General features: G+C 52.0%; 2 protein-coding genes across 3 annotated transcripts in view; both read left to right on the top strand.

Moving 5' to 3' along the window:
- The window catches only part of uba6 (ubiquitin like modifier activating enzyme 6), a 13,214-nt gene extending 7,417 nt beyond the window's left edge, over nt 1–5,797 (top strand). For both annotated transcript variants that reach the window (XM_084454512.1, XM_084454513.1), the window contains 15 exons: nt 56–237; nt 357–462; nt 546–635; nt 777–857; nt 1,063–1,191; nt 1,339–1,390; nt 1,720–1,783; nt 1,899–1,968; nt 2,154–2,225; nt 2,353–2,476; nt 2,660–2,853; nt 3,041–3,168; nt 3,350–3,437; nt 3,570–3,664; nt 3,866–5,797. In XM_084454512.1, the coding sequence (XP_084310638.1) occupies nt 56–237; nt 357–462; nt 546–635; nt 777–857; nt 1,063–1,191; nt 1,339–1,390; nt 1,720–1,783; nt 1,899–1,968; nt 2,154–2,225; nt 2,353–2,476; nt 2,660–2,853; nt 3,041–3,168; nt 3,350–3,437; nt 3,570–3,664; nt 3,866–4,013 (1,623 nt within the window). In that variant the 3' untranslated portion in view covers nt 4,014–5,797. The remainder of the gene's footprint in view (nt 1–55; nt 238–356; nt 463–545; nt 636–776; nt 858–1,062; nt 1,192–1,338; nt 1,391–1,719; nt 1,784–1,898; nt 1,969–2,153; nt 2,226–2,352; nt 2,477–2,659; nt 2,854–3,040; nt 3,169–3,349; nt 3,438–3,569; nt 3,665–3,865) is intronic.
- A 3,548-nt stretch (nt 5,798–9,345) lies between these two features.
- On the top strand, nt 9,346–18,887 carry ptpn9b (protein tyrosine phosphatase non-receptor type 9b). Its single transcript, XM_084454515.1, has 13 exons — nt 9,346–9,379; nt 10,796–10,939; nt 11,191–11,280; nt 11,411–11,535; nt 12,133–12,238; nt 12,363–12,473; nt 12,618–13,597; nt 13,888–13,984; nt 14,207–14,276; nt 14,535–14,613; nt 14,746–14,896; nt 15,128–15,335; nt 15,712–18,887. Exons 1-13 carry the CDS (start codon nt 9,347–9,349, stop codon nt 15,933–15,935), a joined length of 2,418 nt encoding a protein of 805 aa, XP_084310641.1. The 5' UTR covers nt 9,346; the 3' UTR covers nt 15,936–18,887.
- The last annotated feature ends 3,431 nt before the right edge of the window (nt 18,888–22,318 follow it).

Genomic DNA, 22,318 nt, shown 5'->3' with positions numbered 1-22,318 from the left:
TCTCTCTCTCTCCCCCCCTCTCTCTCTCTCCTCCCCTCTCTCTCTCTCCCGTCAGAAACCCAAGAGCACCACGGCGGCGGCCGCCACCCGGGAGATCAACCCGGAGCTGCAGGTCGACGCCCACCTCAACAAGGTGTGCCCCGCCACCGAGGCCGTGTACAACGACGCCTTCTACTCCCGCCTGCACCTGGTGGTCACGGCGCTGGACAACGTGGAGGCCCGCCGCTACGTCGACAGGTGGGCGGGGCGGGGGCGGAGCGGTGGGAGGGGCTTAGACTGCGTTGACCGGCGACTTGTGTTCGGCGCGGGCCGTTTTGATTAACGCTAAGGCACTCCTGTGATTGGTCGACCCGCAGCCGCAGCGTGTCCAATCAGAAGGCTCTCCTGGACTCCGGTACCATGGGAACCAAGGGGCACACGGAGATCATCGTGCCAAACCTGACCGAGTCCTACAACAGCCATGTGAGTGCGCGCGAGCGGGCGGGGTCGTACCGCGCGGGCGCTGTAGCGTTTTGAATGTTTGAATCTTTATTTGTTACCGACAGAGGGACCCTCCAGAGGAGGAGATCCCGTTCTGCACCCTCAAGTCCTTCCCTGCCGTCATAGAACACACCATCCAGTGGGCCAGAGACAAGGTGAACCACCCCGGCCTTCTACCCTCCCTCCCACGTTCCATCCTGGTAGCTCATGTTCTAGAACCTGTCCACATTCTGTTCTATCTTTTGTTCTAATCTTCCTTTGTGTGTGTGTGTGTGTGCGCGTGTGTGTGTGTGTAGTTTGAGAGTGCCTTTTCCCACAAGCCCTCCATTTATAACATGTTCTGGCAGACCCACTCGTCAGCCGAGGCCGTACTGCAGGTGAGCAGCCACAGACCACCAGACTTCCAACTGACAGTTTCACTACTCATTTACGCCCGGCAAGTAAGCGTATGTGTGTGTGTGCATGTGTGTGCGTGCGTGTGTGTGCGTGTGTGTGCGTGTATGTGTGCGTGCGTGTGTGTGCGTGTGTGTGTCTGTGTGTGTGTCTGTGTGTGTGTCTGTGTGTGCGCGTGTGTGTGTGCAGAGGATGCAGGCGAGGGAGAGCCTAGAGGGGGCGTTCCAGGTCGTTAAGCTGCTGAGCAGACGGCCCAGCCAATGGGAGCACTGCGTCACCTTGGCACGCCTCAAGTTCGACAAGTACTTCAAGAGGAAGGTATGCTAACACCAGCCCGCTTTTCACACACACACACACACACACACACACACACTCACTGAAAGATAAAGGGATGTTGATATTACATAGAAAGAAGCTGTTATTCTCTGAGAGACATAATGTTGTTTTGCACATTTTTTCACACAGGCGCTACAACTGCTGCACTCCTTCCCCCTGGACACACGGTTAAAAGATGGCAGTAAGTCAACCAAGCGCGCACACACACACACACTTATCAGGTTTCAAGCAGTGGCTTCTTCCGGGCGGACGTGGCTCAGGAGGTGTAGAGCGGGTCGTCCAATGATCGTAGGGTCGGCGGTTGTGAATCCCGCCGCCTCCTGTCCACACGTCGAAGTGTCCTTGGGCGAGGTACCGAGTACCCAATGAGCAGGCTAGCACCTTGCATGGCAGCTGCCGCCACTGGTGTGTGAATGTGTGTGTGAATGGGTGAATGAGAGGCCATTGTAAAGCGCTGTGTAAGTGCGGTCCATTTACCGTCAACAATTGTCTTCTGTCCTTCGTCCCCAGGCTTATTCTGGCAGTCACCGAAAAGGCCTCCCTCTCCCATCGAGTTTGACATGAAAGACTCTCTGTGAGTGGAGCCCCATGTTTCCCAGTAGCTAGAGCCTTTATATTTCTCTCACTCCGTCTCTCTCTCTTCCTCTTCCCCTCATCCCTTTCTTCTTCTGTTTTTTTCCCCTCATCAGGCACTTCAGTTTTGTCGTCAGCGGGGCCCGACTGTTTGCGGGGATCTATAATATACCCTACTCAGAAAAGGTGAACACAGACACACAAACACAGACACACATACACTCACTCACTCACCCACCCACACGTACAAACACACACACACACACACACGCGCGATATTCTAAGAGAAATCACAACCTTTTGACTGTGCAGAATAAAGAATAACAGTGTGTGTTGTGTGTGTGTGCGTGTGCGTGTGTGTGTGTGTGTAGGATCTCTCCCAGGAAGCCGTGTCCAGGGTTCTCTCCGACGTCCACATCCCAGAATACCGGCCTGCAGAGAAGGTCAGGAATATGACATTACGGACGGACGTACGGACAGATGGATTTGTTTCCCCTGTTCAGAGAGAGGAGGCGTGTTTGGGTACTGGGTCGCTGTCCTGGCTGAAGTCTCACTTCCTGCTTTCTCCAGCGCATCGAGACGGACGAGGCGGCCAAGAAGCCCGACCAGCTGAAGCTGTCCCTGAGCAGTGAGGAGGAGAGGCAGGCCATCACTCAGCTAGAGGAGGCCATCGCTGCTAACAACGTCACGCCAGGTACACACACACACACACTTCTGCTCACACATCTGCCCGCACATGCACTGTTTGTCGGTGGTTTAGCGACATCTTCCAGCTATGGGAAAAGAAAATACTGATGACACGTGTTTGTGTGTGTGTGTGTGTGTGTGTGTGTGTGTGTGTGTGCGTGCGTGTGTGTGTGTGCGTGCGTGCGTATAGAGAGGCTACACATGATCCCTCTGCATTTCGAGAAGGACGACGACAGCAACGGCCACATGGACTTCGTGGCGGCGGCGTCCGCGCTGCGGGCCAGGATGTACGCCATCGAAGCGGCCGACCGCCTCAAGACCAAGCGGATCGCCGGCAAGATCATCCCCGCCATCGCCACGGCAACGGCCGCCGTCGCCGGACTGGTGAGAACCAGGAAACGGACACGCCTCCCCCGCCAAACGTTTACGAGCGCACGGTACCAACTAATCGACCGTTAGTTGGTACCGTGTGTTTTTGAAGAGACCTGAATGAGACAGTTTAGTTTTGGTTTTGAATTGTTGACAATATGAGTCGTTTGAGTCGTTTGTGAGTCGTGACTCTGTGACTCAGGTGGCTCTGGAGCTGGTGAAGGTGGTGGGAGGCTACGGCTTTGAGTCGTTCAAGAACTGCTTCTTCAACCTGGCCATCCCCGTGGTGGTCTTCACCGAGGCTGCCCCACTGAGGAGGACCGAGATCAGGTAACGTGCACACACACACACACACACACACACACACAGACGCACACACACACACACACACACACAGATAACAGAATGTGATACATTTGTAAACAGTTCTCCTACTGTACAGTATACAGATCCCACAGTATCACACACACACACACGATTTTGAACCCTCCTTGTATATCTACCCCTTCAGGGACAACATCTCCTTCTCTATCTGGGACCGCTGGACAGTGTGTGGCCACGAAGATTTCACCCTCTCTGACTTCATCAACGCTGTGAGGGTAAGACATATGCACACACACACACACACACACCTATTATATGTCACAGACTTCTCATTTGATGTGTTTGTTCTTTTACTTAGTTATTAAGCTGAATTCTTCCGTGGGTTAATGTTGTTGTTGTTGTTTCAGGAGAAGTATGGCGTGGAGCCCACCATGGTGGTCCACGGTGTGAAGATGCTCTACGTGCCTGTGATGCCCGGACACAACAAGAGGCTCAAACTCACGTAAGAACCGTGAACCGAGTCACCGATTCACTCCTCTATCCCCGAATGACTCTGAATCGATTCACTCCCTCCGCAGCTCTCCTGAATCTCTCTCGCTCTCAAGCCGTTCTGAATCCGAGACATCTCTCCTCCTGACTCCCCTCTCGCTTCTCCCCGAATCCGTTGTGAATCTGACTCGACTCTCTGCCGACTCTCCCCCAGGATGCAGAAGCTGGTCAAGCCGTCGGTGGAGCGCCGCTACGTGGACCTGACCGTGTCCATCGCCCCGGAGGCCGACGGGGACGAGGACCTCCCCGGACCCCCCGTCCGATACTACTTCAGCCAGGACGGGGGCGCAGAGAAGCCCTGACATCCCCCCCCCCTCTCCCAAACCACCCTGTTGTACCCAACCACCCTTCCAATTCCCAAAACTAGCCCCTCAACCCTCAAAATCACCCCCCCCCCTAAAACTAACCCATTCTTCTCTCCAAAACCACCTCCCCCCATATTCCACCCCCCCCTCCTCCCTGTGGACCACTAGACGACCCAAGTAGCACTTGACTGTGTACATAGTTACTCTCTTCCTCATTCTGTTTTCTATGCTGGTTCAACACAGAGAGCTGTCTGTGCCAATGCCTTAATTAATGACCTTCTCGTGTTAGTGATGAGGATTCTGCTAATAATAATACAAAAAAAAAAGTGTTTACAGACTCGCATACAAAACACACACACACACACACACACAAACCCACAAACCCAAGTTCTGTTGTTTGTGTTGTCTGGAAGCGAGAGAGGGAGTAAAAGAGAGAAGGGGAGGGATAGAGAGAAAGATGAGTGAGAGGCCCGGAAAGTCCATCAGAATCTGATTGTGGGCGTAATCGAATCACGGCGCCCAATAGGAGCCCAGCCTTTCCTCGTCATCACGGCGCTCCCGTTCGGCTCGCGTGGGTGGACGCGTGGACGATGACGACGGCCGCATTGTATTTGCTTGGCTTTGAGAGGCTGCTACGCTAACCCTTCCCACTTCCAGAAACGGGTTGACTCTGTGTTCGTTGCACACGCTCCCAGGTGAGAGCGGAATGGGAAGACTGAAGCGCTAGAAAGTTCCAGAACCACCAAAGATTTTCTTTTTTTTTTTCTTTTTTTTTTTGAGTATGACTGTGTGTTCTGTGTTCAACTGCCTCTGAAACCTTAAACCATATCTCTGCGCCACAGAAGTCGCCTCCGGTATCAAACGTGAAAGAACGTATAGTACATCCGTCTCGCTACCAGCAAGAAGTTAACGGTTGTTCTAAAGATAACTAACACAAATGACATTGAATTGAAAGGGTAGGTGTTGCATACTGTGACTTGGGGGTTATCTGTGTTAAGACATTGGACATTAAACATCTTCCAACTCTTATCATCACACTCCAATGCATTTTAAAGCATTTTTAAGTCTTTGTTACAGTTGTTTATGGATGTGTGTCCATGATGATTCATGTATTTATTAGTCTGTTATTCACACCGTTTTTGTTGTTTGGAAATATTGAGCCGGTTTAATGTCGGTCACCGGAGACGTCTCAAAAGTCTAGTGGCTTCCTCCTCATGTCTACTCCTTTTTCTTTCAAATACTCTCCAGATGTAACCTTTTCTCCTCCCTTGACTGGTTTGGGAGGAATTGTAGAGAACAGGCTTTCATTAGTCCAATCAAGTTCAGTCAGGGAGTAGCTCGAGGTAGGGAGGATGCATTTTAGAGTATTGAAATGAAAACAGGTGATAGGCAGGAGGGAGGCTAAGTTACACCATTGAGATGAGGCCCAGGGGTAGTTTGCCAGCAGAGCGCCCCCTAGTGGGGATCTTGAGGCCTGACACTGTTGAGACCGACAGGATGCCATCCACATGTAACGCACCGAGCTTGTTGCTTGAAGCCAGAACATGCCGTTGATTGAAAGCAAACTAAAATGATTATCTACTGTGTTCATCCCTGTCCCGACCCCTGACCTGGCAAACTTGTCTTTTGCACAGAAAATATCGATCATGACATGATGCTAGTCCTCCTTGTTCAATGGATGATGTCATAAAATGTAAAAGGAAAAAAAGAAAGAATTGTAATGATATGGGTGTTATGTGGATGTACATTCTTGTGACAGACAACCAATGATCCAATAAAAATGTGAGTTTTCAGGACATCCTCAAGACCAAGTTGGCGTGCCGCCTCTTTATTGACAAACTGGTGGAATAAGGCCACTGTGATTGGTTGGTTCTGAGGCAAACCCCATTCCTTCCTACAATCATCTCAGTTTTTCTGGAAAAGGGGCGGGCTTGGCTGTGGTGGCAGGCAGTGTGAGGATGATGATTGGCTGGCCCGAGATAAAGCCTGGCGTGCTGATGATGTGATTGTTGGTTGCGAGCTGTCACTGGGACACTCTAGAAAGATTATAAAGAGATTTTAAATCAGATGAGCAGTGGGTTCGTTTGATAATTGGCCATGCGATGAAATGTAATAACACCACAGAGACATATTTCTCAGAGGGAGGCGTGGTCTACCTGAGTGTGTATCGTTGGGGGTAGGGGGTAGAGGTCGAAAGTGAGGTCGTAGGGGCTCCCTCGTCCGGCTCAGGAAAGTATCCACCACCTCATGGAGACCAGAAGCAGTCACCTGACCCAGAGAATGAAGAGGTCATTAGGTTTCTACTACCAGACCGGACAATTATAAGAACCGCCAATCGGCCTATCAGGTGAAAAGATGGACCAATCAAGTCCTCTTAGGTCAATATGAGACTTGACTTCTCTGCCTTGCTACTCACATTCTATTGATTGAAACCAGAGTCGTCCCGTGAGGGTGAAACAACAGTGGTGGTTTCTCAGTCTGCTCTTTATAGACGGAGGTCTAAATAGAGAACACATTTAGGGGAAGCACTCACCGGTGGATTCAGTTCCAGGATGAAGCCCGAGCCGCTGGCTCTCACTTTGTAATGCCTCAGAAATGGTCCACCACTGGGAGGAGAGCAGGAGAGCAGCACAAACTGAGAACTCGTGAGTGTGTGTGAGTGTGTGTGTGTGTGTGAGTGCGCGCGCGTGTGTGTGCGCGCGTTTCCTCTCACCTGGAGGTTGTGTGTCTCACGGTGAGGGCGAAGCTGCTGCTCTCTGCCGCTGACGGGCGCAGGATGACGTCGCCGTACAGCGGTCTGTCGGTCAACATGTGCTCCGCCTCTTGACGCGTCACAGGGTAGAAGCATCTGGAAGGACAGAGGCTGCGTCTCAGTTCTTAAAAGAGGCTCCCCTACATTTCATATTGTTCCTGAAGACAAACATGTCCACCAGGAATTTGCTCTCATCAACATGTTGATACGAAGCAGAGAAGGAGAAAGGATATGACTCACAGTGGCTCCAAGGTGCTAGGACACATGGGTACACCTTTAACCCTAGGGGTCAGGATTACGGGATGTCCAGTCCTCTGACCTTCCTGGTCCAGGACTTCCTTCAGCCTTAACTTTTGACCCGGAAGCAGTTGCAGCTGGGTGGGAATCTGCAACTGGAGGGAGAGTGGGAGCTCAGAGCATCATATCGTGTGTGTGTGTGTGTGTGTGTGTGTGTGTGTGTGTGTGTGTGTGTGTGTACAGACCATAGCCACAGTCATGATGAATCCCCTCCATTCCTCTCCTGCATCTGGGCTGTCCACCTGCCATAAACAAGAGACTATTTTAAGAAATAGATCGCTACACACGCACACACACACACACACACACACACACACACACACACACACACACGTCACACACGCACACACATACCTGTCCCCTGTGATCATACCTGGATGTGAACTGTCTCATGGGGGAGGGTGAGGGTGTAGGTGCATGGACTTTTCCTTGAGCAAGAGTCCAACTCCATCCCACTGAGACCCACTAGCTCTAACCTCTTAGAGTACTGGAGAGAGGGGAGGATGAATGATAGAAGGAGGAAGAGAGAGAGAGAGAGAGAGAGAGAGAGTTATTCATATCAGTGGGTATAAACAGATGTGGCCACTAGAGGAAGTACAGGGACTTCCAGGCAACGAGTTTCGAGACACATCTGTCAGTCTCACCAGGACCACAATACTGTTACAGTACACCTGATAAGAAACAACAGCCATGTCGTGGAATGTATATTCCTCATATTAGGCCTATATTATTACATATATATAACATACATATATAACATTATATTATTACAGTTATGAACTGTGTATAGAATGTGTCGTGGAATGTTTATTGCTCTGCTTTCTTACTGTATCATGCTGCTCATCCGTGTAGAGGAAAACGGTAGAGCCTCTGAGCTCAGCGAAATATTCTTTAAAGACCTGAGAAAAAAGTTTGAATAGAATGGAATGAGATATGATATAATAGAAGACACACACACACACGCTAGCGCGCACACACACAGACTGTGGTTAGCTACCTTGGCTCCTTGGCTTTTCTCCCTCAGGTTCCCGTGGTGGTAGAGAGGCAGGGCAGTGAGGTTCTCTCTCCTCCTGCGGGTGAGGCTTCTGCAGTGCGTTCCCCTGGTTGAAGCCATGGTACGTGTTGTAGTTAACCAACTGCCCTTTATTCTATTCTACCATGTTCTATTCTGCTCCGTTCTATTCTATTCAGTTCTGCCCTGTCCACTCCGGTGCTCTGTGGAATTCTGTCAATTCAAAGCCAATTCCGTGAAATTCTGTTCCATGTTCTGAATTCCAGCTTAAGTGTTCCTTGTCCTGCTCTGAGGAGAAATTATTTTTTTGTGTTCAGTGTTCCATCTATCGACGTATCACCCTGACAACCTACTGTAGGCCTACTTTGGTCTTTACAGTACAGGCTACTGAGTGGATATATACTGTAATTGTCATTACCATAACTTGCTGTGCTATTAAAACCCTCTCCAGCACCAGACATCCCCCATATCTAGTTCCTCTTTCACACCCACCAATATGCTTCTCTATAATTTAGAGCACCTGGGTCAACCCACCGTAGTGACATTTACAATGTGCTGCATGACTGATCTCTTTTTTTTAAAAGGACATCCAAAAGTTCTAGCAGGCTGAAAAGTCCTGTCTTTTTATGTGCAATTGGTGCAATGAAAAAGAAGGAACTGGTGGACAATGTCACACACACACACACACATACACACACATACATACATACACAGACACACTATCACACACACACATACACACACACACACACCTATGGGGAAGGCAAAGTGATTAATTGGCACAGTTCCCAAACCCACTGAGTGCTGTAGGCCTAACTGCTGGCTGGTGGGTGCTGCTTTTCTAAATGAAGATTGATCTGTGCCGCAGACATTTCCTCGGGGAAAACTGGCCCAAGCTCCTTAATGCACCTCCAGTAGTACCCAGACAGACTACATAAATCAGTGTAGCACTATGGACTGTAATTTATAGAATCTGATAGGGAACATTTTTAGCTGAGTTTGTCAGACTCTAGCTAACGTGGATTTTACTAACCCTGAATGCGGGAGAATCATACTTGATTCATCCTTGAAAATAAATTTAATTTAAATAAATAAAAAATCGCCAATAAAGCAAATATTGGTTTTTCTTGACATTGTGACGATTTGCGTATGAGTCTCTGAGCCCTGCAGCGACCCGTAGCCTGCTCTTGCCACCCTCGCTCGTGGCGTGCGTGCGTGAGCGAGCGCTTAGTAGTGGGCGCGCCCGTGCGACGTTGCCGAGGCTTCAAGATGGCGGAAGCCCTGACAACTCAAGAAGAGCTGGTAAGGCTCGCTTAATGATTTTAATATCGCTTCTCTCTCACGTTGCAAGTGTTTATTTGTCGCCCCCGTTCACTGCCCAATACGCACGATTTACGAGAATATGTTTGGGTCTCATTGTGGTCCTTCGGGGTGATACGGGCTCGTAAATAGCCGTGGCCCGTTCGCCCCCTCCCGTCACGGCCGAGTCCCGTGTGTGACAGCAGCTGGAGAGCTAGCCTGCTAAGTTGTATCCAGGATGCTAGCTTGCTCAGTAGCCAGGAAGCTAAGTTAGTTGAATTCAAGTGACACTGGGGGGCTGGTTGTATGCCTTGGATGGTAATAATACTAGCGAGATAATTAGCGGAACCAAAAAACCAGCTGGCTCCAAACCCAAACGTTGACAGCATGTCCTGCTTGTTTGTAGCGCAGCTGTCCGTGTGAATAACACCAAGCTAGAATAACGACCACTACGTTCGCTAGCCAGCTAGTAGCTAACGGTAGCTTGCTAACATGTCTGCTTGACACCACATGTATCTGGTTGGCCAGCTAGCTCATTGCTAACGCTAGCTGGCTGAGAGACAGGAAACCACGAGAAAGCAAGTAAAGTGGGGGGGCAAATTGTAGAGTTTGGGGCATTAAATGATCATGTTAGCTTGTGTTTAGTGGCCTGTGGTGAAGATGTGTGGCAAATTCTACGAAGGCTGCCTGGCCCTCGTCTTATTAGCATTCCAGATAGCATGGCTATCAAGTTGACGGTCGACAGTTCACAGAATTCATCTCCCAGTTCCTAGCATTGTTGTCCTCAGAAACGGCTTGCCTGCTTAGCGCTTCCTCTTCACGCAACGGGTTTGTCATTGGATAGGAAACGTCAGATGTCTTGTCGAAATGCTCCACTATGCAAGCTGCATGTGTTTGCAGTCGACTTGAGCACGAAAACGAGCAGGAATTGAGTTATGAGAGCAGTACCGCCCAGTCAGAGCCAATTATTCAAGGATATTATGCTAGCTAACGTTAGCTACCCCCTGCTTGTTGAATCGCAAACCTGAGACGTATTAGTAAAGTATTCATCACGTTGCCGCACAGGTTATAGAAACATCTTTTCATAGAGATGCCCAAGCTAGACCAGTCTAACGTTACTAGCTAACATTACTCGAAATTATTTTCGTTCCTCTTTCTAGACCACTTCTTCTGTTTTCTAGGAAAGTCAGTTGCTGGCTGTTCTGTAACCCCTGTTTGTGCCCGAGTGCCAGTATTAAGCACAGCCTGCTCTGATTAAGGATCACGATTTATTATTAATGCGCGTCTCCGTTCTTGCAAGTTTGTGTCTACGCGCAGAGAGGAGGATATGTGTGTGCGTGTGTGTGTTGCACATTAAATCTGAGTTACGGATGGTTGGTACGAACTATGGCGCCCTCCCCCCCTCCCCCGTTCCTCCAGGCCGTGGAGGAGTTTCTGAGCGAGGTGCGTAGCAGGGAGCAGCCGCGCAGCGCTGCTCTGGTCTCCCAGCCCACGGCCGTCAAGTTCCTCATGGCCCGCAAGTTTGACGTCACCCGAGCCATTGACCTCTTCCAGGCATACAAGGTGTGTGAGAGAAAATTAATGACTAAGTCTTTCTGCTTCCTATCTTAGTCATTGAATCAGTATCCGTTTAGCCTGCTCATCACCCGTCATTAATGTCCACATTAGTGCTGGGAACTGTGACATAACTCAGGCTTTAGTTAAATAGGCTGCGACTCTGCTGCCACCTCATCGTGCAAATTGACACGGTCAGCTTATCTCTCCTTCCTGTCCCTGATCTCCCTGTTCGTAAACGGTCGCGTTCGTCCAATCAGAACACGAGAATCAAAGAGGGCATCTTCAATATCAACCCAGATGAGGAGCCACTGCGCTTCGAACTGCTGAGTGGCAAATTCACCGTCCTGGTGAGTGTGTGTGTGTGTGAGTGAGTGTGTGTGTTGGAGTGTGTGTGCGCACGCGTTTGTGTGTGAGAGAAAGAGAAAGTATGTATGCGAGTCGTGTGTGTGTATTTATTAACCTGTGTGTGTGTTCCAGCCTGGTCGTGATGCGAACGGTGCCGCTCTCGCCCTCTTCACCGCTCGCCTCCACCGCCCCGACGTCACTACCCACAAGGCAGTGCTCCAGGCGATCATCTATCAGTTGGACAAAGCCATAGAGTGGTGAGACAGGACGCTGCATTTTCTCACGTTCTTTAAATCCCCCCTCACAAGCGGTTCTTTAAATCCCCTCTCACAAACGGTTCTTTAAATCCCCCCTCACAAGCGGTTCGATGGCTTGAGGGGAGTGAGGACTGAGCTCTGTCCCAGAGAAAAAGAGATTGTCTTCCTCGAAAAAGAGATGGTATCTCAACAGGTCCATTTTGATTGTCTTCCTCGAAAAGGAGCTAGTATCTCAACCAGGCCTGTAGCCAGCCTTGTGGAGGGGGGGGGGGGGGGGGGGTTCGTTTTTTTTTCTTCCAAAAGTGGACCGTATCGTTTCGATTTGTTGAGGGGAGGGGGGGTGGGGGGGGCGGACATATTAGTTTGATTGTGGTGGGCGGGTGCGGACATATTAGTTTGATTGTCGAGCGATTTGTTGGGGGGGGGTGGGAGGGTAGTTGCGGACAGGTTATTTTCATTGGCGGGCTTGAAAAAGAGACTCCAACAGGTTTTTCCTGGTTAAATGATTAAAATAAAATGTGAAAAAGCGCATCCCTCTCTTCCTCCATATCCATCTGCTCTTTGTTCTTCCCCCTCACCCTCCCTCCCTCCCCCCAGTGTTCAGACCCAGAAGGACGGCCTCATCTTCATCTACGACATGACCAACTCCAGCTACGGAAACTTTGACTACGAGCTCTGCGTCAAGATCCTCAACCTGCTGAAGGTAAGACTCAGGGGCTCCATCCCACCGGGCTCTCCCGGGTCTCCTCTAGCTGTCTTCTCAAAGCGCAGCGGGAGGGGAGGTCAATGACGCGTCTGTGTGTGTGTGTGTGCACGTTTCTTCCTAGGGGGCGTTCCCCGCTCGTCTGAAGTGCGTGTTCATCGTGTCGTCGCCCCTCTGGTTCCGAGCCCCCTTCGCCGTCCTGCGCCTCTTCGTCCGCGAAAAGCTCAGAGAAAGGGTATGTGTGTGTGTGTGTGTGCACGTGTGTGTGTGTGTGTGCACGTGTGTGTGTGTGTGTGCACGTGTGTGTGTGTGTGTGCACGTGCGTGCACGTGTGTGCGTGTGTGTGTGTGCGTGCGTAATAACACCATGTCTCTCTAAGGTGTGCACAGTGAAAGCCCACGAGCTGGCCAATCACATCCCGGTGTCCTCCCTCCCCGAGCACCTGGGCGGAACGTCCCAGTACAGCCACGTGGCCTGGATACAGTCCTGCGTCAATACACACACACACACCTCGGCGGGTGGGACGCACACGCACGACTGCGTGGGCAGCCTCCTGCTCTCCTACAGCCTGGATCCCAACAACGCTGGCGCCGGCGCTACGCTAACCTCCGCCCAGACCCCCACCGGCCCCCACACAAACCCGCCGTTAGCCTCCGAGCTAGCCACGGCTAACTCCAACTGCTATGACGACAGCAATGCTAACCCGCACAACCACTGTGGTGGCGTGGAAGGCAGGACTCGAGGCGCTGGTCAGGCCCACAGCCCGCGCGCCGGCGGTACCAACCGCCCGCACGGGAACCACCAGCACTGGAACGGCTCCGCCGTAACCGGGGGGGCGGGCGTCGGGGCCGGCGACGGCGCCAACGCCAACAACGTCAACGGGCGCGGCCGCCAGCCTCCGCCCCAGTCCGAGACGCCCCCTGACACGCCGGCGCACCACAAAGGGGGCGACGCGTCGACAGACTCCGCCGCCGCCGGCCGGGAAGCGGAGGAGCAGGAGGAAGACGATGGTCCGAGGGAGGAAGATGAGGAGGAGGAGGAGGAGGAGGAGGAGGAGGAGGAGGAAGAAGAGGAGGAGGAGGAGGAGGAGGAGGACGGAGAAGGGGTGCCCCCGCTGCCTCAGAAATCTCTCCCCCGGCCGCCGCAGCACCCGTGCCCCGCCCTGTCGTCGTCCTGGGGGGCCGAGGAGGACGAGGACCCCTGCCTGGACGCCGAGGTGTCCGTGCACATGCCCGAGCGGGGGGGGATGACGGTGCAGGAGCTGGTGGAGCACGTGAAGAAGAGCAAGAAGAAGGGCATCTACCAGGAGTACGAGGAGATCCGCAAGGAGCCGCCCGCCGGAACCTTCGACTACTCCAAGTAAGACTCCCCCACCTACCGTCTCTCTCTCTTTCTCTCTCTCTCTCCCTCTCTCTCTCTCTCTCTCTCTCTCTCTCTCTCACTCTCTCTGTCCTCCTCAACTTCTCCAAGACTCTGGATGGACTACTGGACACCCCAGCTAGCCCACAGTCAAATGTATTAGTCCGGACAACAATAACCATTCTTCGTTGTTTACTGAAACCATATGTGCTGTTGCGTAGCCGTGATAACCTGGCTACACAACATGTCTGATGCGGTTGTCCCCGCCCTTCCTCCCCCTTCCTCCATAGGAAGCCCTCCAATCAGATCAAGAACAGGTACAGTGATGTCCTCTGTCTGGACCAATCACGAGTCAGACTCTGCCAGCTGTGCGACGACGAGGACGAGGTAACCGCCATTTTGTCTCCTTTAATAAAATTCATGAAAAGAACAAATGACATTCAATCATTGTTTTGTTTTTTTGCCTCGTATCCTCCTCCTTTGCGTCCTATGAAGCAATGAGCTCAACTCGCCACCAGGTGGCAGAAGTAGAACATTATATTCAGAGGCCCTTGTGGTTGGAATATTCCTCTAATGCCATTCCTGTCCTCTGGTGCGTCTTCTCGCCAGACGTCTGACTACATCAACGCCAGCTTCATGGACGGGTACAAGAGGAACAGCGCCTACGTCGCCACTCAGGGTAAGCCAGTCGTTCCGCCGTCCAATAGGGACGTAGAACGGATGTTGAGCGGCGTTAATCTAGCGATCGGCCTGTCACTCTCCATCACACACCCCATCACACACTGGGGCCAACACTGCTTCGTCCCGAGCTCAAGTGAAGTCTTCTGAACCTCGGTTGGCCTTGGTTCCATGGCTTACATTGTGATCGGACCTCGGCGTGAGTGTGTGTGTGGTCATGGTTGTTGTTGACTGTTGTTGTTGTTGTTGTGGTTCTCAGGTCCTTTGCCAAAAACCTTCGGTGACTTCTGGCGCATGGTGTGGGAGCAGATGGTGCTCATCATCGTCATGACGACCAGGTAAAGAGTTTTGAGCGTGTGTGAGTGAGAGTGTGTGTAATTGTGTGCGGGGGGGGGTTCAATATTTGTGCACAAGAGGGAAACAGACTTTGTTGTGTGTGTGTGTGTGTGTGTGTGTGTGTGTGGTTCCAGGGTGGTGGAGCGAGGCCGTGTGAAGTGTGGTCAGTACTGGCCGCTGGAGGAGGGCAGGACGGAGCAGCATGGCTACTTCCTGGTCAGGAACACACACGTCCAGACGTTCCAGGACTTCAAACTCTCCCACCTGGAGCTCTACAACAGCCAGGTGAGCGCCCCCGCCCGCTCTCTCTCTCACACACACACGTAGCCACACCCTCTCACAGTACAACTGCCCAAACCCGACTCCGCCAGCAAACTCATCTCCTCCCTGACCACCTCCCCTCTTCTCCATCTCTCTGCCCTCCACTTCCTCTCTCTCTTTCTCCATCTCTCTCTCTTCCTCTCTCTCCCTCTCTCTCTCTCTTCCCCCCCCCCCCCCTCCCTCTTTTTCTCTCAGACTGGGGAGAGGAGGGAGGTGTCCCACTACCTGTACGTCAGCTGGCCGGACTTCGGCGTGCCCAAGAGCGCGTCAGCCATGCTGGACTTCCGCGAGCACGTGCGCCAGCGGCAGGAGGCGGCGGTGCGCGCCCTGGGCCCCCGGTGGGCGGGGCCTCCGGGGGGCCCCCCCGTGGTGGTGCACTGCAGCGCCGGCATCGGACGCACAGGTACGGAAGACCCCCCCCACCCCGGTCCGGCACTACTGCTACAAATGAACTTTTGATTCTAATGAGATTCATCTCATCCGTCCCTCCGACTCTCTCTTTCTCTCCATCTCTCTCTCCTTTCTTTCTCTCGCACTCTTCTCTCCTCCATCCCTCCCCTTTCTTTCTCTCCATCCTTCCTTCCCATCCCTCTCCTTTCTATCTCTCCATCCCTCACATCCATCCCTCCCCTGTCTTTTTCTCCACCTCTCCTCTCCTCCTCCTCTCCTCTCCTCCGTCTCCCCCTCCCCACTCTCCTCCGTCCCTCTCCTTACTGTCTCCCTCTCCTCCTCTCCTCCTTCCCTCCTCTCCATCCCTCCTTTTATCTCCCCCCCCCTAGGTACGTTCTGCACGCTGGACATCTGCCTGTCCCGGCTGGAGGACACGGGGACGGTGGACGTGCGTCAGACGGTGCGGCGCATGCGGACGCAGCGCGCCTTCAGCATCCAGACCTGGGACCAGTACTACTTCTGCTACACCGCCATCATCGAGTACGCGCAGCGGCGCGGCAAGCTGCCCCCCGTCCACTGGTCCGACTCCGACCTGGAGACCGACAGCGAGTGACGGGAGGGAGGGAGGGAGGGGGAGGAGGACGAACGCCGGGGGAGAGAGGGATGACTCGTCTTCCCCCGAGAGAGAGAGTGGTGGATGGAGGGATGGCGTGCGGAGATGCGGCGCTGGCCGACGGTCCTCCGCGCCGCGTTGCGGACTCCCCCGGTGGCTCCGCCCTCCCCAGGGGTGAAGGGAGAGAGAGAGAGAGCAGAAGAAGAGGATGATGATGATCAGAAACTGCATTGCATTGTCAATTGATTGATTGAGTTGTCCTGCCAATTTTCAACCCCCCATCCCAACTTCCTTACTTTCTTTTTTATTTGGTCATCTCACCCCGGAGTGGCTCGCCCCGGAGCCCCCGTGTGGTCGAGATGGCCGCCGTTGTACGAGTTGTAGCATTTTTATACTGACTTGCACATGAGGAATGACAAACTTGAACTTTGAACCCAACCCGACCTTTCATCCCGCTCTTTGTATTTCCTGTTCCCTTTGGTTTCAGACAGCGTGCGTGTTGTGCGTGTATGTGTGTGTGTGTGTGAGAGAGAGTGGGCGTGTGTGCGTGTTTGTGTGTGTGAGTGAGGAAAGGGTAAACTTGGACACGTGTGTGTGTGGGGGTGTGTGTGTGTGTGTGTGTGTGTGTGTGGGTGACTACATACGCGTGGTGTCGAGTGGGGAGTTCGATCCATTGAGTCCATATCGGGTTTCCCTCCTTTGTTTTTGACTTTCCTGCGTTTATCGTGCTTTTGATTTTCGATGGTGCGTTTTTTATGTGCGTTTCATATCTGTGCATAAAGTATGTAGACTAACCTCACAAAGCCAAAGCCCTCACCCTGAATGCTTGGATGTATTCTTGACTAGGATATGATTGACTAAAGGCCGTGTATATTCTTGTAACATACATTTATATATTGTGCATAATACCAACCTTTGAAAGAACAAAAAAAGCCTTGTTTTAATATAATTCACTTAACCTTGATGAGAGATGTCTATATAGTGAGCTGGCTAGACTATGAAAAGAAAAAAGAGATTGGAGGGGTTAGGAGGAATATTTAAATCTCTTGTTATTGTAAACCTGTGTGATTGGTCAGGTCTTGCGTCATATTAACTGTTCGGGCGTCCCGATTGGACGGCCGTGTGTAAATTGGCCTTAAAACTTCACTGATTCACTGCCTCATCGTCCTCAGACTGAAACTATTTGATGTGTTCCCTCCTTCCTTCTTAACTACTCCCCCCCACCACCACACCCCACCCTGACGCCATGTCCGTCGTCAGGTCTCGAGGTTCACGCTGCCTCCCATATTTGTGCCTTCTAGCTTTCCGTAGCGTGATGTCGTGCTCTCTGCCCGGCCAATATAGCAATTTGACCCAAACTAGCGTTATGTACATAATACACACAGGTGTCCGCGTCTCCATTCACGCCCTGCTCCCCTCTTCATACCCTGGCATAGTACACTGCCTTTGACCTGAGCCCTGTGTGCCTCTCCCTATCTGCTCCAATGTAGTGCACTGCATGGGGTGTTGGGCCCTGTTTACATACTCTCAAACTACTCTCTTCATCTAAACAGTCCTTCAGCTCTACTGGTTTCTTCTCTGGTTGGGGCACTTCTAGGAGGAGGGAGGTCTTTCTCTCCGAGAGGTCTATGGACCAGACTGCAGGAGCAGACTGGTAAACTGGCTGTAATGCTGGAAGGACACTCCTGCCTGTTTGAGTCTCATAGTCCTTCACATGGGAGCACAGGTCCTTCCTTACTCACTTGAGGTAATATTCTGATTTAGCCTGATTGGATGGGTGAAAGCATGCAGTTGTCTGTATGGCTTATACCAATGCAGTCATGTCAGATCAGGTATTTATCAAAGGGGGGAGCAAAGGTTTTAGAGTATTGAAACAGGGCCACGGTGTGATTGGAGACTCGGTTGTTACCATTGGACCTCAGGGGGTAAGAATACTTTTTTTTTTTTTTAGCCTGGTGTCAAAGCTTCTTCTTCTGGGCTCACCTCTGGTGATTATCATTTTAAAGAAGTATATCGATTTTATTTTGTATTTTATACAGTATACTGTATTATTGTATCCTATGATATTTATGTCTTTGTAAAACTTCAAACAGTATTGGAAATCAATGAATGTTGGTACGATGCTTAGAGAAGAAAAAAACAACAGATCTTGCTTTCATTCAATAAGCTAAACGAATCAGACGGGGGAGTGAAAAACAAATACGTTTTGTCGTTTACGTTGAAGTTTAGTGGATGATGATGTTACTTGCCATTGTATTTTCAGAACTGACTCGTGATTGATTCCAGGACAATATGGAGAGAGAGAAAAAAGACAACCTATGTTGTTTTTTTTGTGTTTTTTTTAGAAACAAAGCCTGTGGTGAAACCCTTTTTGTCTCAATTCCAGACTGCCTATCATATCTACGGACACCCAACGCCAAGGAAAAAAAAGACAAACAAATCGCAATGAAAAAGTGAAAACTCAAGCGAGTGTGGACTAGCTGCCATTCCTGTCCACATAGTCATATCCAAACGAGAGAGTGATAGCTAGATTAACACAAAAAAAAGATTTAAGAAAGGGCTAGGGGAGGAGAGAAAAAAAGAGGAGAAACGGAGGAAAGGAAAGAGAGCCTCGATTGTTTTCGCGGCCAAGGGCTCATATCAGACTGGCACGCGGTCGACCCGGTGACCCTCGACGCGGGAAGCTGCCGGGCTCGCCCTACGACGACCGTTCCCCTGTCCCTCCTCCACCGACCGTTCCCCTGTCCCTCCTCCACCGACCGTTCCCCTGTCCCTCCTCCACCGACCGTTCCCCTGTCCCTCCACCGACCGTTCCCCTGTCCCTCCTCCACCGACCGTTCCCCTGTCCCTCCTCCACCGACCGTTCCCCTGTCCCTCCTCCACCGACCGTTCCCCTGTCCCTCCTCCACCGACCGTTCCCCTGTCCCTCCTCCACCGACCGTTCCCCTGTCCCTCCACCGACCGTTCCCCTGTCCCTCCTCCACCGACCGTTCCCCTGTCCCTCCTCCACCGACCGTTCCCCTGTCCCTCCTCCACCGACCGTTCCCCTGTCCCTCCTCCACCGACCGTTCCCCTGTCCCTCCTTCACCGACCGTTCCCCTGTCCCTCCTCCACCGACCGTTCCCCTGTCCCTCCTCCACCGACCGTTCCCCTGTCCCTCCTCCACCGACCGTTCCCCTGTCCCTCCTCCACCGACCGTTCCCCTGTCCCTCCTCCACCGACCGTTCCCCTGTCCCTCCTCCACCGACCGTTCCCCTGTCCCTCCACCGACCGTTCCCCTGTCCCTCCTCCACCGACTGTTCCTGGGCTGGACCTGCCCGCCCGGCCTCGCTCCCAGACAGACTTGGACCACAGAGAAAGCCTGGGGGGGTTTTGACAGAGAGGGATAGAGAACGTGTGCAGAAGTAGCCTAGCCTACTCTCGCCCCCTCCCCCTCGACACCTGTCAGTCGTTTCCCTTGTTCGGACAGCGGAGAATGCTACGCGAGTTTGTTGTTGATGTTTCTATTTTTATTTTTTAATTCCCCATGTTTCCTTTCGTGCTTTAAGTTCCGGTGGTTGAATAATGGCCTTTTCCATTCTGTCAGCCTGGCTGTCCCATTAAAACCAAGGTATTATGATCCTGAATGAACAGCTCTGGGTCGATTCCTCTGGATCTAGAGGGAGGGATGGATGAATGAACAAATGAAGGCCATCCTAGCTGGGCAACACTTGATGTCACTTGATCTCAAAGTCTCAGACTGACTGTCCAGCTTTGCCTGATTTAGTTTCAGAATGAAAGTATATTCCCTGGTTAACCATTTATAGCTTATAGCTATCTTAAAACTGGCCTTAGATTATGGCTTCTCTAACCATTCTAAGGCATGGTTTGGCATTTATGTGTTAGAATATCACTCGCATCAACGCCACAGATGTCCGGACCGAAGCTTGTATGACTTTATTCAGAATAAATATTCTCGCTTGGTGGTTTTTGCATGAAAGAAGAAGGCTACAATAGGCTACATCAGCAGAAGTCGTAGGCGAGTCCAGACTGAAAAAAAAGTTGGCTAGATGCTAAGATTTCGATGTGAAAGTGTACAACAGCTGATATGGATTCAGAAGTTCTGTTGGTGTGCGTGCGTTTCACAGAGGAGAGATTGTAATCCAGTTTGTAAAAACAAAAAAAGCCCATCAGAGTTTGGCATTAAGCCAAATCAGGATTGATGCCAGGTGGAGAGGTTGTGCCGAGGACAGGTTTCGCGGTGGTCCGGTGAGACTCTTGGATAAATCTCCTCTCCACCAAATCGCACATGCTGCCATGGAGCTTGTTCTCCGGGAACGTGCGTGTGTGTGTCCATGTCCGACGCCGGAGGGACATCACCTGCGGAGGTGATACCTGGCCAGGGTGTTGGAGAGCGCGTCGGCGGCGACGCGGGAGCAGGACACGCAGCAGGCCGTCCTGTAGTAGGGGTAGACGCACAGCCGAGCCTGGACCACCACCACGCAGTTATGATACTGGTCACGGCACCGCGGGCCTGGGTGGAGGGAGGGGAGGAGAAATGATAAATGGACTGCACTTAATACACTATGGCGCTTTTATCTCAAGCGCTTTACAATGGCCTCTCACACACATATTTACACGCCAATGGCGGCAGCTGCCATGCCTGCTCGCTGGGAACAATATGGGGTTCAGTGTCTTGCCCGGACACTTCCACATGTAGAAATAGTCGGGGCCGGGATTCGAACCGTGGTCAATCGACGACCCGCTCTACCTCCTCCTAAGCCCCAGCCGCCCCAGAGAGAATGCCCCAGGAGTAGAGATGGAGGGAGGGAGGGAGGGGTAGAGGGTAAAAGGTGAGAGTGAAAGGGGGAAGGGGTTGGGTCAAGAAGGAAGCGGGATGGAGGGATGACATGGAAAGTGAAACACACCGAAGTTGAACCCTCCTGTCCATAATTTCCTAGAAATGTCAGGAATGTGTAGCCGGTATGTTGTGATGGCTTACTGGTTTCGGGCAGGCAGAGTTGGGCGTTGCACTCCTCGCGACTCTCCGGGGCCAGGCTGGGGTCACAGAGGACACTGGGGGCCATGCTGTCAGCAAGGCAACGCACCTCGCGCACACGGTAACCACCGTCGCAGGAGCGGGAGCACTGGGGGGAGAGGGGGGGGGGGGTCATACTAAGCAGATCGTGTGTGTGTGTGTGTGTGTGTGTGTAGGGTAAGTTTGAAGGGAGGATTCAGAATGTCATAGGGTGTTCAGATGAATAGGCTACAGATACTGTAGATAGATAGATAGATAAGATAGATACATACATATGTAGCCTACATACATACATACATACATACATACATGTAGATAGATAGATGGATGGATAGATTGATACGTAGATAGATAGATAGAAACGTAGATAGATAGATAGATAGATGAATGGAGAGAGACAGAGAGGGAGAAGGACACATCTTCTCACCGCGCTCCAGGCTGTGATGAACCACTGCACCCCGCAGGGCTTCAGCCGGCAGGTCTGAGAGGTGGTTGGCTGGGGAAGGTGGGCGCATCTTGATTGGTCGACAGCCTCTAGGTGACCGTCGTTATGGAGGAGACATGCCACGCCCCTGGTCTGGGTTCCGTTCCCACACTCTGCAGAACACTGGTTCTCACACACACACACACACACAGTTGGTTGCTCATAATGTATAGAACAGTAGATATTGACACAGTACGGTATCGCTTCACGGTTGTTCCATGTTCCATAGTGTGTTCTGTGTGTCGCACCTGTCCCCAAGGTCCCGTGTACCACTCCAGCCGTTGGTGACAAGGCCCAGCGTCACACGGCGTCACTTCCTGTGGGCGCTCCCCTTCGCAGCTGTCCAATGGGAGGCTGGTCACATGATCTTTCAGACACACGGCCGATCGGCTCCGACTGCCCTCGCCGCACTCCGCAGAACACTGAGGAGACAACACAGGGGCGTCACACACACACACACACACACTGTCACTCTCTCTGTCATGTACACACACATACACACACATGCTCTAGAGCACACACACACACACACACCAAGTACACACACTCTGTCTCGCTCTCTATTTCTCTTACATACACACATACAAACACACACACACTCTCTCTCTTCAACACACTCTTACACACGTGCACATACACACACATACGCACACACTCACAAACACACACACACACACACACTTGGTCCAAGCACACACTCACGCCCAGGCCCTGCCTACCCGCTGGCTCCAGAGTGAGGTGTACCAGCTGCGAGCGCAGGTCCCCATGTCACAGTTGAGCAGGTGGTCGGGCTTCAGGGCCAGGTTGCACTCCTCGTCCTCCTCCACGTCCCCAAGGCTTCCCAGGCACACCACCTCCCGGCTGCGCTGGCCCACGCCGCAC

The sequence above is a fragment of the Borostomias antarcticus genome (genome assembly GCF_949987555.1).
Source record: "Borostomias antarcticus genome assembly, chromosome: 20".
NCBI classification, from domain to species: Eukaryota; Metazoa; Chordata; class Actinopteri; order Stomiiformes; family Stomiidae; genus Borostomias; species Borostomias antarcticus.
Note: the sequence above shows the minus strand (reverse complement) of the source record. Positions and strands in the feature narration are given on the sequence as shown.

Coding starts and splice junctions, on each gene's coding strand:
- ptpn9b (XM_084454515.1), top strand. CDS start 9,347: ATGGCGGAAGCCCTGACAACTCAAGAAGAGCTG. Junction 11,281..11,410: donor GTGGCAAATTCACCGTCCTG/GTGAGTGTGTGT, acceptor TGTGTGTTCCAG/CCTGGTCGTGATGCGAACGG. Junction 11,536..12,132: donor TTGGACAAAGCCATAGAGTG/GTGAGACAGGAC, acceptor CCCTCCCCCCAG/TGTTCAGACCCAGAAGGACG.